This window comes from Lynx rufus, unplaced genomic scaffold (genome assembly GCF_022079265.1).
Source record: "Lynx rufus isolate CCGP_SWC_20201006 ecotype Redwood Valley unplaced genomic scaffold, mLynRuf1.p SCAF_4, whole genome shotgun sequence".
In the NCBI taxonomy this organism is placed as follows: domain Eukaryota; kingdom Metazoa; phylum Chordata; class Mammalia; order Carnivora; family Felidae; genus Lynx; species Lynx rufus.
In genome coordinates, this window is record NW_025814856.1 from 166448687 (window position 1) to 166461646 (window position 12960).

The window sequence follows — 12960 nt, forward strand, 5'->3', positions numbered from 1 at the left end:
GCTCCCCCCCCCCCCCAAGCCCCCTGCGTTTTCCGCGCTCTCTTCCCGCGCACCCGGGGGCGCCACCTCCGGCGGGGTCCGGAGCGCCCTGAGCCCCTGGCGCGCTCACGCCCCCGCCCGGTCCCCGGCCCGCCCCCGCGACCCCCCGTGCCCCCCACACCCCCACCCCGCTTGCGCCGCCAGCCCCCCGCCACCCGGGCGCCATTACCCGGGCGCGCGGAGGGGCCGGTGGGGAGGGGGAGGAGGAGCCGCGCGGAGGGGCCGGGGTGGGGGAGCGCGGAGATCCGCGCTGGTTGTTCTCCCGTCTCTAGGTGGTGCCAATTCTGGGGCCTAGGCATTTTCCCTCCCTTTATGGTTTTCCGGGGATTTTTTTTCCTTCCTCCGGTGCCTTTGACTAGGCCGGCCGTGGCCGTGGCAGGGAGTTGAAAAAAGCGGAAAGGACCGAGCGAGCGATCGCACCCCCCGACCCCCGGCTCCGCCGAGCCGCCGGGGGAGGGGGCGGAGGAGCCGAGCCAGGCAGTCGCCCGGCGGCGACTTGAGAGTGGCGCGCGGGAGGAGCGGCGGCTGCCGCTTCCCTTTCTTCTGCGGCTTCTTCCCTTTCCCCCCCGGAGGGGGTGGGGAGCGGGGGCCCCGAGAGGGGAAGGCGCGGCGCAGAACGCCCCCCCGGGCAGCCGGCGAGGGCGCGGGCACCGATGGCTTCGCTCTACCAGAGGTTCACGGGCAAGATCAACACCTCGCGCTCCTTCCCGGCGCCCCCGGAGGCCAGCCACCTCCTGGGCGGCCAGGGGCCGGAGGAGGACGGCGCGGGGCCCAAGCCCCTCGGAGTCCCCGCGCCCGCGGCGGCGCCCCGGGAGCGCGGCGGCGGCGGCGGCGGCGCGGGTGGCCGGCCCCGGTTCCAGTACCAGGCGCGGAGCGACGGTGACGACGAGGACGTAAGAGCATCTTGGTGGGTGGGGGGCGGCGCGGGGCTTGGGGCCGAGCGCTCGGGGAGCCGCGTGCGCTCCGCATCTGCGAGGGTCGGGGTCGCCCTCGCGGCTCCCCTCCCCTCCCCTCCTCTCTGCCTCCCGGGAGCGCTCGCTCCTCGGCGCCGGCGCCGATCTCGGTCACCGCCGTCCCGAAGCGGGGCTCGGTCTGCAGCGGCGGCGGCCGGGAGTTGGTGCCTGAGAGAGCAGCGTCTGCGGGGCTGCGCTGCCGGGATGGGGGAAGGCTGGGGGTGGCAGTGGGTGTGTGGGTGTCTGTTGTCACTGTACAGGGGTATGCGTCCTAAGGCGACAGTTCAACCAGTCTGCGATTACAACTTGATCTTCTTTCCTTCCTCCCTCCCTCCCTCCCTTCCTTCCCCCCCCCTGCTTTAAGACTGGGGAAGATAAAGTCCCAGGCTTCCCACCTGTCACTACAATCTATGCATTGCGCCCTCCTCACCTCCTTCTTGCTGTCCCTTTACTCACGTGGCCTGCACTTCTCCCCTCTCCAGGCCACTTTCCCCTCCAGTGCGGATCGTGTGGGTGGTGATTTCCTTTTGGCAGGGGGTGCAAAACACTAGCATCCGAGGCCCAGCGTCCTGTCCCTGGGCCCAGCACAATTTTTGCTGATGGGAGTCAGGCCCTGCCTGTCTCTGACCACCGGCCTTGGACTAGTAGCTCTACCTTAGACCTGTGTTAGGAGAAAACTTCTTCTTCGGCTTGTTTCCTACTCTTCTTGGGCTGAAAGCCTGGGTTTCAAAGGTTGGAGGAGTTTGCTACCTGGGTGCACCTGGGCACAGGTCCTCACACAAGCCTCTCAGATAGCCTCCCCTGACAACCCAGGGCAGTACCGGTCCCTGCCCTGAGCAGGCTGTTAGGTCATTCAAACATGTCTTGTCTCAGGTCCCACTGCTTCACCATTTGGTTTCTCTTTAATAGTGCAAGGTTGGGGGGAAGGGCTTTCACGGGGACGATTCTGAAAAAAAGCCACTGAGGTTTTGTCGTTGTCACTGGTCATTTTTTGTTTTACGGAGGGAGGATGTGAAGACTGATAGGGATGACAAGTTTGGGGCAAGTGCAGTCTGTGTCCATACACGCACACACATGCACACACCACAGCCTGTATCAGATTTTGCACGCAACCTTCCTATTTTCTTTTGGATCATTTCCAGACTCCCCTGGTTACACAGATAGCAAGCAGAGAGATGTCCCTCACTTCAGTGGGTCAGGTCCTGCGGGAGATGTGTGGATTCTTCAGGCATCTGGTTCAAGGAACTAGAAGTCTCTGAGGAGGGGTTTTTGGGCGGTTGGTGAAAAATTCTGGAGGATTTAGTTACTGAGAATCTTGGGGAAGACAATTGAACTGCAATGCAGACAGAAATTATGCACTTTTTGCCTTAAGTCTGACTTAAAACTGTTGAATTGTTATGCTTGGAGTGAGAACAGGGCGGTTTCCATTGGATAGGCTCTAGGTGGCGCCAGGAGGAAGGAAAGGCAGTGGTTTCTGAATTTTGTTTCTGATGATCTCCACCCATCTTCCTCTCTTTTTTTCTTTCTTCTTAGTTTGGAGCATCTGGTTATAGTTCCTTCTTTTCGGTTTGATATATGCCTAGCACCATTTCTCAGATGAGCAAAAGGGTTGAACTGGGGAGCAAATTGGGGACCTAACATTTGAAGAGGATTTCTGCTGATGTGGCTCTGACCCGTGTATCTGACTTAAATTCAGGAAGACCTGACACCAGTGTTTTTTCCTGGAAAATTCAGAATTGTGTGTGTGTGATGTGTAGGTGCAGGTATAAACATAGTGTACGTGCATATAGCGTCCTTATGAAGTACGTATAAATATATGTATATATCTAAAATGTATGATGAGATCAATGACACAGCTAAATGTGGCATCAAGTTCTTGAAAGCTTTTCTCAGAAATGTTATTCAGTTTGGAAAAGTTATGTCTAAAATTTACAAAAAGATAGGTGTACATATTAAAACGCTTTTCCTTCAGGAACGGCAGGTGCATTTTGCTTGAGATACTACTAGTTTAAAAAGATAGATGTAAAAACTGCTGTTTTGACACCAGCTTTGTCAAGATGAAAGAATTGAGAGCAGTCGTTTTGCCACCCAAACGTAAACCTGAAGACGTGCATGTAATTAGGAACGTATATAATAATGGAATCATAATCACGGATTACTCTTTGCATGTTGGCCCTGCCTTTTACGACCTGGATTTCAGCAGTTGGGGAGCTGGCCTGTGGGTCGCGGGAGCTGTCCGAGGTGCTGAAGCATGGCCGCGGCCCCCTTCTGCACATCCTCACACTAGAGCCTGTGGCCTTTATAGCCCCCCTGTGGCTTGTCAGTCAGGGAAAGCTGTTCCGTGGTACACAAACAGCTTTCCCGCCATGGTCACGGAGACCATGATAAACAGCATGCCTTTAAAATCCAGTGGGCCTTGTGCCTCTTGTCCCTCCATCCAAAAAGGGGGAAATAAAGTCCCATTCTTGACTTCTGTGTATATGCACACCTGCCTGAATATGATTAAAAATAAGTAATTTCCACCAAAATGAAACTTACGGTAGTCACAAGATTTGGTAGAGATGAATCAAATGCTGAGATTGTGCAGCCGGTAATTAACTAGTACTGCATTTCCTATCTGCACAACCCCCCTGCCCCCACCACCACCACAGCCCCGCCACGGAACCAGAGAAAAGCCTGCTTTGGTTGGATGGGTCAGTTCTGGGATGTGAGGTTAGCTCTGAAATAGAAATAAAACCAGAATACCTTTTCTGTTGGAGTTTCCTCATCAATCTTAAATTTATTTAAACATAAAGTCAATTACCTGGGTAACCCCTCTGAGGAATCAATAGCCATTTTGATTTAAAATTCATTTTGTAGGTTTAAAAATTAAGTTGACTCTTAAAGGAAATGTTGCAAGAAGTGACTTCTAATGGAATTTAAGTAATTTCCAATAGGAAATTGTGACTGTGACTGATTTTAAAATACTGGATTTTGTGTCGCCCCTGCTTGCATGTTTTTTGTTTTTTGTTTGTTTTATTCCTTAAAGGACTCTGTAGGGCTTAGGCAGTAGTCTTGTTGAGGCCCCATTAGTATGTTCCTGTATTCTTCATGTTCGTTGACACGTGATTTCCTAACAATACAAACACGATGACAAACGGGATTTTAAAACAGCAAATTGGCCAAAGCAGGCGCTGAGCATCAGTCCCCTGACTTACGATGTCTGTCAGCCTGACAGGGCCAATTTCATTATCTGGTATCTTCAGCATGAGGTTTGTTCTCCAGTAACCAGCCCATTGTTCTCTCCACCTTGAGTTTTCACTGCTACGATGTCAGCATCCTGTGAATTTTTGATGGGTATTTGTCGATTTTAATGTTTTAAGTAGTTTGGCTGTACAGATATGATGTTTCTTTACCCTGCCTATGTTTGTTCTTCTGCCCCAGTGTTAATTTTCTAAATATTTAATTTCACATCGTTTTCCTAATATATGAGGAAAAGACGAAAACTTTCAACTACCGATTCGGTCCCATTCTTCTCATGACTGATTTGACAGTGCTCAGCGTCGTCATCTACAGATCATCCGTGGGGTATATCACATGAAGCTCCAAGTGACCTTTGACTTGAGGAGACAGGTGGAATCGCCATCTCACTCCTCATAATGGCGGTGCCTACAAAGTAGGTCCTATTATATGCCGAGCAGTGGAATTCGTCCCGTTTCGGTGAATATATGTTGTTGCTATTACTAAAAACATTATCCCTTGATGTTACCCTTCTCTACCAGTTCTTCTCTGCCTGCAAACAGACACAAAGACCATCCTCACTGGTCTGTTGCTGCCAGGTCTGGCTACTGTCCTGTTTTTCTTTCTTGTTTTGTAGTCCAGCTTCTCAATCAAGTAGTCTACAACTGATGCCACCTGCATATCACCAACAGTCTTCTTTTCCTTGTCTTTCTCGGTGGCAGACTTTGATTCTTACCGTTCTCACTGAGGAAGCTGCACACAGAGAACGTCATCGGGAGTCTGCCGTGTGTGATTCCTCTTCAGTCTTTGTTGTTACAGCTCCTGGTCTTGGTGACCACCACCTTGCATTTCCGACTTTTGCATTGCATGTCTTTCCTGATGTGGCTTGAATTCCTGTCCTGTCTCTTTCTTTCTGAACTCGGTCTTTGAATTCTTGGGTACATCAATCCTCCTACTCTTAATGTAGGAGGGTGGGGGAACCTATGCTCCCCAGTTTTGGTCCTCCACCATTCTATTCTTTACCTTTCATGCTTTCTAAAGATAAATTAGATTTCAGTTAAATTAGAATGAAGGTAAAGGGAGCCGAGCTTATCCTACAGCTTCTGTATTAGAAGATGGCTAAGTAGCTTCCGTCCTCTAATATACATCCCCTCGCATTTCTTCTGAAGATGTTTTTCTTTTCTGTTTTATAGGATTGTAGAATTAGAAGGACGTTGATGGTGACCATCTTGATCTCTCTTCTGAGCTTTTTTTCCACATGTCAAGCAACTAGACATTACATCATTTTTGCGATGGTGACAAGACAGCTGCACGGAATGTATCCCTAACATTCCTCCTCTCTTTACGTCTGCTTATTCTAGATACCTTTCTTCCTAATCTCTTTATCTGTTGTGATAGTATCGCCATTTCATCCGTATCCCAGCATGGTGTTCCACGTATGCAATCATGTAAAAATGACATTTTCTCTATGGTTTTGTTTCTTTTTTTATATTAGATGTTTCACCAGATAAGCTTTGAGGTCCCCTTATGAGTTTAATGCCATATAAAACTATGTCTTAGCACCCTGCTGGACATAGTACTTGTCCTGAAAAGTTTAGCTTTTGTACTTCAGAACGTATTTTAAATGCATAGGAAGTGTTTACTACCTAAAGCAGCCTCGCTGTCAATGTTTTGGTAAAGTGAATAATCACTCAAGTTTTAAAAATATAATTCTGCGTCTGTAAAGAATTTGCTGAAATTATAATACATCTGTAACAAAATTATATAAAATTTTGCTTACTGTCTCAGCACAGAGAATGTAGTCATAATTGGGAAATTGTCTAGATTGAAGGAAGTAAGACTCATGACATAAGCAAAGTCAGTGCTCGCTGAACCATGGGTGAAGCCAGATATAGCATCAAAAATACCTTGCCTCTGCACTACGCCTTGATTTTGTTTTTAAAGTGCCGCTATAAGTATTCTCATTGTGTCTTCATAGTCACCTTGGCTAGGGAGGAGAACCCTAACAAACAGCTGATCTGTGGGCTTGAAAAATTAATAAGGGTAAACCCAACTACTTTTCAGTTGCATGAGTCAGTTGTCAACTGTGAATGATAACAAACAGATTTCGGTGTGTTAACAAGCCTTCGGTCTCTAGAGCCAGTCGCAAAAGTGTGTGTTTGCTTAAAGCCAAAGTTGTTTGTGGAAAGTGAACATTATGCCTTCTCAGTGGATTTGAATTCTGTGTAGCGCTAAGACGTCTTGAGGTGGACACGGAAGCATACTCTATTTGGCATGCTTTTTTTGTGCTGCCGGCACCCACTTTTAAATAATTTACTTGTCTGTGTTTCCTGCAGATTTAAGGAGGTCTGAAGCATTAGAGTAACATCATATTAATTTATATTTTTGAAAAGGGGATCAACTCATTTTCCTACATGAGATTAATATTCTAGCATCACTGTGTAGACAGGAATTTCTTGAGATGTTGGCTTTGGACATTTTTTTCTTCTTCATGAAATAGAGCTTTTTAATTTTGTACCTAAAGCTTTTTCTCCCGTAGAGTCAGAATGATTAATGAGTTTAATTTTTGCAAGCAACTGGCAGGAGTTGCTGAGTAAGATGTACATGCTGATTGTATATAACCCTGTTCCTTTTAATTACTCTGATGATAACAATGCATTTATCAACTGCATGCAGAATGCCTCTGTGCAATATACAATATTGATCCCTTTCATAGAGCATTGCCTATAAAAATAATATGTATAATAATCCTTTCAAAATTAAATTTTGCTTAATAAATTTGGTGTTAAGGGCATTGAGTGCCCATGTGCTGTTATGATTTGCTTTTATTTAATCACATGAGTTTGATTTTATGTACATGTAAAAAAAAAGAGAGAGAAAATCAGTCAGCCTTTCTCATTAGTGACTTTTGGGACATTTATCTTTAGAATGATCTAGTATTGGGAAATTATCTGAAATAGAACATTTTAAAATTTGATAGCATCTAATTTTACAAATGAGAACTCTCCAGGTAATTATGTGAATAGTATTTGGCAAGTCACTTGTGCTCCTCAGAGAAACTCAGCCTTCCGTGCTATCCTGCGTTCTTCTCAGTATGCTCTGTGGTACCATAATTGAGTGGAGGAATGAACTTAATTGTATCATTGGACTTAAAAAGTATGAACATTATGAAATCTAACAGTTTAAATTAATTTGGTTCCAAATGGATGTGCTAATTGCCGAAGGGAAAAAGAGTTTTTCCACAGTAGTCTAAGATTTTGCTCCGACTTGTTTGACGTGTTTTCCCCCATAGATTTATTTTTCTTCCTCCCATATTTCTTGCTGTCTTTCCAGCATCATCCAAGTCTGTGTGGAGCACAGGACATGTTCAGTTCTGCCCCACAAATGATAAAGATCCAGACATAGATGTCATTTTGCAGGGAGACTGGAAGCCAATGTGGCCTGGAAGGTCCAGATGGTAGAATTCCAGATAGCGAAAACCCTGCTTCCCAGAATCAGAACATCTGAGGTGACGGTGGCCTGTGCAGCAGGCACTGGGGACAGATGCTGTACGTGAGCACAAGGCAGGGATCGGAACCTTGTAGGGGTGCCGGGAAGACGGAGACTCGGGTAGCTCCAGACGCAGTGTTCTCAGGGTCTAAAACAGTGCTTAACTTAAAAAAAAACAAATTTCCTTTCACTCATGCTGCACATGTAGATGAACAGCTTGAAGACTTTAAGATCATTCCGGCAATATGCCTGATGGAAGTGAAACACACACACTCACACACACATTTTTTTTTTTTTTTACATTCAGAGGGAACTTAAGGATTTTCCAGGGCCTCACAGTCATTGTAAAAATCAATGTGTAAACTTCCTACAGTGCTTGGATTTCTTTGATCTCAACTTTTACCTCACATAATTTTGGGTCAATCTTAACATGCTTACATAAAAAAAAAAAACCAAAATGGAATGGGGATATAGGTATCTTTCCCAATTTGGAATTGAGAAGACCAATTTATTTTTTCTGTCTTCTGTTATTTACTGTTTGAGAAGACTTAATTTGGAATTGAGAAGACCAATTTATTTTTTCTGTCTTCTGTTGTTTACTGTTTGGGAAGACTTATGTTAAAGACAGAACTACTGGAATTACTACAGCAGCTTTTGGGGATCAGTGGGAACCTTGTTGTATCGTCCTGGATATGTTTATATAATTGTGTGTACCCATCATATTTCATGCATTGTATATTTGACGCATTCAAGGTGGCATCTGCCAGCAGGGGTGGGAGTGGGAAGGGAGTAAAGGAGCATTGGAAGAACTACAAATAAAGGGCATCGTATAAGGGGAGGGGATTCAGCAGACATTAAAGGTGGGAAAACACTGGCCTCCTGTCTCCCTAATAATTTTCTCCAATACACTCAGTTTTCTAAACTTTATTCAAACCTTTCATATGCCTCATGCAAAATCCCGTTAAAAAATAAAAAGAAATAAAAATGAGAAAGCTCTAAAACAGTCGTGAGAGGTGAAGTTATCTCTTCTTTTCAAGTTTATTTATTTTGTGTGTGTATGTGAGAGAGAGAGCAGGGTAGGGGCAGAAAGAGAGGGAGAGAGAATCCCAAGCAGGCTCCAGGGCAGAGACCAGCATGGGGCTCAATCCCACCAACCATGAGATCGTGACCTCGGCCGAAGTCAAGAGTCAGATGCTTAACCAAGTGAACCACCAGGTGATCCTTTCCCATTTCTTCTTGAAAGCTTTTAGAGTTGTGGGTGTTCACGGCCCCAACAGAGGGGGTCCACTGCAGTGTGAACGGTCCAATTACTGGAGACGCCTTTCTCTCTTTCTCTCTTTCTTTCTTTCTTTCTTTCTTTCTTTCTTTCTTTTCTTTCTTTCTTTCTTTCTTTCTTTCTTTCGTGCGAGCAATCATCTGACATGTAAAAAGATGCAACAAAATTTAAAATGATACCAAAATGTCAATTTCAGAACAACAGCAAAAAGTGAGCGCATATAGCCATTCTCTGCTCATAACAGAGCAAATGGGTCAGTGGAATAATTCACGCTGTGGCATATTGCTATACGGAGTGGCAGTAGGAAAAGTTGGTAAAGGAATTAGAACTCAAGGGCTCCGTGTTCATCTGGCATCTGCTGAATGTTGTACCTGTGGTTAGAAATGTACATGATGGGAATTCAAGGGATCTTCCAGATCCTTCCGGTCTTTTGTTTCAGGTCGGGGTCAACAGTGGCCACAATGTGGCACTTGTGCCGAGTTACCGCCTGTACTGAGCAGTCATCTGCATAGATTGTCTCCTGTGTGCCTGGTAATTGTTCGCATCTTGGGTCCTTGACAGTCCGTAGCCACTCCAGACTTCTGTCCCAGTTTCTCAATTTCAGCCATTACACAGTCAGCTATTCAGGGATACACTTGGCATACAGGCAGTCTGGCATTGATTGTACTAAGTTTGACTTTAATGGAAAAATTGATAAAGTTGGTGTCAAACAGGATGTGGTGAGGTGGGCTCAGCTGTGTGTTATATTGGAGGAATAAGTGGGAAGGATGTTGGGACACTTCTCTTTTCCTGAGTGCACTGGGATCTTTGCTTTCTTTTCAGGTTGTAATTTTTAATTGTTATATTTTATTTTTGTGTGTGTGTGAGAGAGAGAGAGAGAGAGAGAGAGCATGAGCAGGGAAGGGGGAGAGAGAAAGGGAGACACAGAATCTGAAGCAGTCTCCAGGCTCTGAGCTGTCAGCACAGAGCCCGATGCGGGGCTTGAACCGACAAACCGTGAGATCATGACTTGAGCTGAAGTTGGACACTTAACCGACTGAGCCACCCAGGCGCCCCCCTTTTTAGCTCTGAATCTGCCCATTAAGCATCTGATCTTAGAGACTAAACATTTGCTTCATGGCCGCCTACTTTCTTGCTTTCTTTCGCTTCCCCATGTTCATGCCGCACTCTTGTTCTTGTGGAAAGATGCTTCCACAAGCATCTTGTGCTTCTCCATGGCTTCTGCTCACCAACCCTCATTGCCATAGCATCTGAGGAAGGACAGAGCTGTAGACGAAGCCACGTGGTCCCCTGTCTTCCCTTCTCATTTTGTTCCTGCCTCAGGGAGCACTTCCCTCTCTACCCACCTTTACAGGTCTTCTCAGGAATATCCATGGAGGGGATGGCTGTAGTGTTCTAGGACACTCGGGCTGCATCATAGAATACCCAGCTGCCCTCGCAGGTGAGTTCCTGGGTCCTTGTCATCATGCGCATTGGTCTTTTCCTGTGTGCAAACGTCTGCTCTCCATTGCTACGTGTGAGGGCACCGTGCTGCGGGAGAGCTGCCGAATCCCAGGTGAGCACACCTGTTAGCGGCTCCTCACTCGCGTTCCCTCTCTCGCCAGCATGTGGTGCCAGCCATACAGACCTTCAGCAGGAGCGTGGGCTCGGGTAGAGCTTCTGTGCGGATAGCGGTCAGGTGGAAGGACGGATAGGGTTGCCACAAGGTGGGGAGCAGAGGAACGGGGACAGAGAAGTCGAGTTGGTTTAGATTTTCTCAAATGGGCACTTGGCTAAGTGCTGGGAGAGGGCTGGCTTCTCACGTGGGCGGGTGTAGGGGTCTTCACTTGGGCTCTGCAGATGCTTCTGGGGATTGTGTCCCCTTGCTCCCTTAGACGGCGGTGTGGCCGCGCCGTACTTTGGCTGGGGAACCGGGAGTGGCAGTTGCGGGGAGCACTTGCAAAATGGAAGCTTCCAGAACCAGCATGGGCGGGTTCTGTACTCACCTTCCTTTTGCCATGGAAACAAGGGGTATTTCAGAGAGCAGCTGCTCAATGGGAAAGCTGTGCACTTCGGTCTGTAAACACGGAGATTATGTTACCACAGCGTAACCTGGTTGGAGCCGAGGAGCGCAGGGCGCAAGTGTTGATGTGGGTGGTCTGTTCCTCATTTCTGGGCCTCGGTTACATCATCGCCCCGGCCAGAATCGACACTTCCTAAGGTTGGGTGGGTAGTTTCACCTTGTCTTCTTGTGTCTCACGTCAAACTTTTTAGTTCCCAAAGATGATGAATCAGAAATTCCTTCAGGGAGGACTGCAGATGTGGTAGGGCATGAGTCTTACCTGTTCCATCACTTACTTTATTTGGGGGGCAAGTGGGAACAATTCCTTGAAAGACAGGTGCACATGCTGGCAGTGTGCGGGGGTTAGGGGTGTGGGGACTGGGCAGTGGGAGGGATGCTAGGTAAGACACTAAATGGCCATGGCGGAAGCCAGCACAGGCCTGCAGGGTGTCAACGAGGGCCAGCCTTATGGGCCGAGGCTCGGGGTCCTTGACGGGAAACCTTCCAAGTCAGGGAAGTGGTGGTTGGTTCACAGGGGGAGGCTCTGAAGGTTCTCGGTGTGGAGAACAGTCTCGGTCCCTGACTCTGCCCTTGGCATTCGCTACGCTTTTCCATCTTAGTGGATTCAGGATGAGGTTATTTGCTCTGTGGGAACGGAGAGGTACGTGTCTTCATCTGAATAATAGGAAACGTCAGCAGAAACATCTAGCTGTAGCCCGGTATCTTTCTCCCCAATTAGCATCCTGCCTATGGTCATTTAATCGCCATTTTGTATGTGGGAGAGTGTCATGAATTTCTCTTCCTTTCTTCTAGATTTTTGAGCTTCTCTCAAATTCAGCCCCCGAATGACGGGTTATCTATTAAAAGGAGAGGGGGGTGCCATGAGAGACAGGGGTGCCGTTTCTATAGAAACGGGAGCTGGCTGTGATGAGCCGGGGCATCTGGCTTCCTTGTTGGGCTGCTGGCCTCACTGAATACTCAATCACTGCTCTGCTTCCTCGTTGATGTCCTGCGGCTCTGACGGGATCACATCAGTCAGCAGGGCTGTTGTTTGCACAGGTACAAGGAGAACACCTGAGCAGAATCCTAATGCTCCCGTGCCCGCTTCCCCACGGTCTTTCTCATGCCACCTCTGCTCCAACAGGTCTTGTCTTTCACCACAGCTGGGGAGAAAGCAGTCTTGCCTTCCGAGCCTTTTATTGCTCCTGGGGCTCATCGTGGTGTCTCTGAAGCAGGAAAGGACCTTGAGTGGTCATTGCTGGCCCTCAGTGTCTCCCACTTCCTCTTACAGACACCATCTTCCTACTTTAATGGGCTTCCAGGAAAGGTTTGGCCATCATCATCCAAGATCTGCTTGGTCTTGCCCACCCAGTTCATGGCAGGCAGGTCAAGGGCATCACCTTCGCTCTGACCTCACTAGGAGAGCTGCCCTCAGCATCCTCTGCCCCATGTCAGAGCTGCCCAGCCACTCCTGCGCTGGGAACCATGCGAGGGCCCCTCACTTCTCTCTCTCAGAGTAAAAGCCAAGGTTCCTACAATGAACGAAGGGCCTGCGACGATGTGCCTCCCCACTCTCACCCTGTGGTCTTCTCCTTGGCCGTTCCACCTGCTGGAACGTTCTTCCCAGGTGTCCTGCCGGTCTTTGCTAAAGTGCTGCTTTCTCAAACACTCTACACTGCCCACCCCATTCAAAATTGCATCACTCCTGGGGCGCCTGGGTAGCGCAGTCGGTTAAGCGTCCGACTTCGGCCAGGTCACGATCTCGCGGTCCGTGAGTTCGAGCCCCGCGTCGGGCTCTGGGCTGATGGCTCGGAGCCTGGAGCCTGTTTCCGATTCTGCGTCTCCCTCTCTCTCTGCCCCTCCCCCGTTCATGCTCTGTCTCTCTCTGTCCCAAAAATAAAAAATAAACATTGAAAAAAAAATTTAAAAAAAAAATAAAAAAA

The 12960-nt window shown here is 47.9% G+C and overlaps 1 protein-coding gene and 1 pseudogene across 1 annotated transcript in view; one reads left to right on the forward strand and one right to left on the reverse strand.

Annotated features, from left to right (window-relative positions):
* The first annotated feature begins 692 nt into the window (after positions 1-692).
* DPP6 (dipeptidyl peptidase like 6) overlaps positions 693-12960 on the forward strand; it is a 715888-nt gene continuing 703620 nt past the window's right edge. Inside the window, exon 1 of the mRNA XM_047097129.1 lies at positions 693-932. Within this exon, the coding sequence (XP_046953085.1) occupies positions 693-932 (240 nt within the window). The remainder of the gene's footprint in view (positions 933-12960) is intronic.
* On the reverse strand, positions 9299-10130 carry LOC124524741 (rRNA-processing protein FCF1 homolog; annotated as a pseudogene).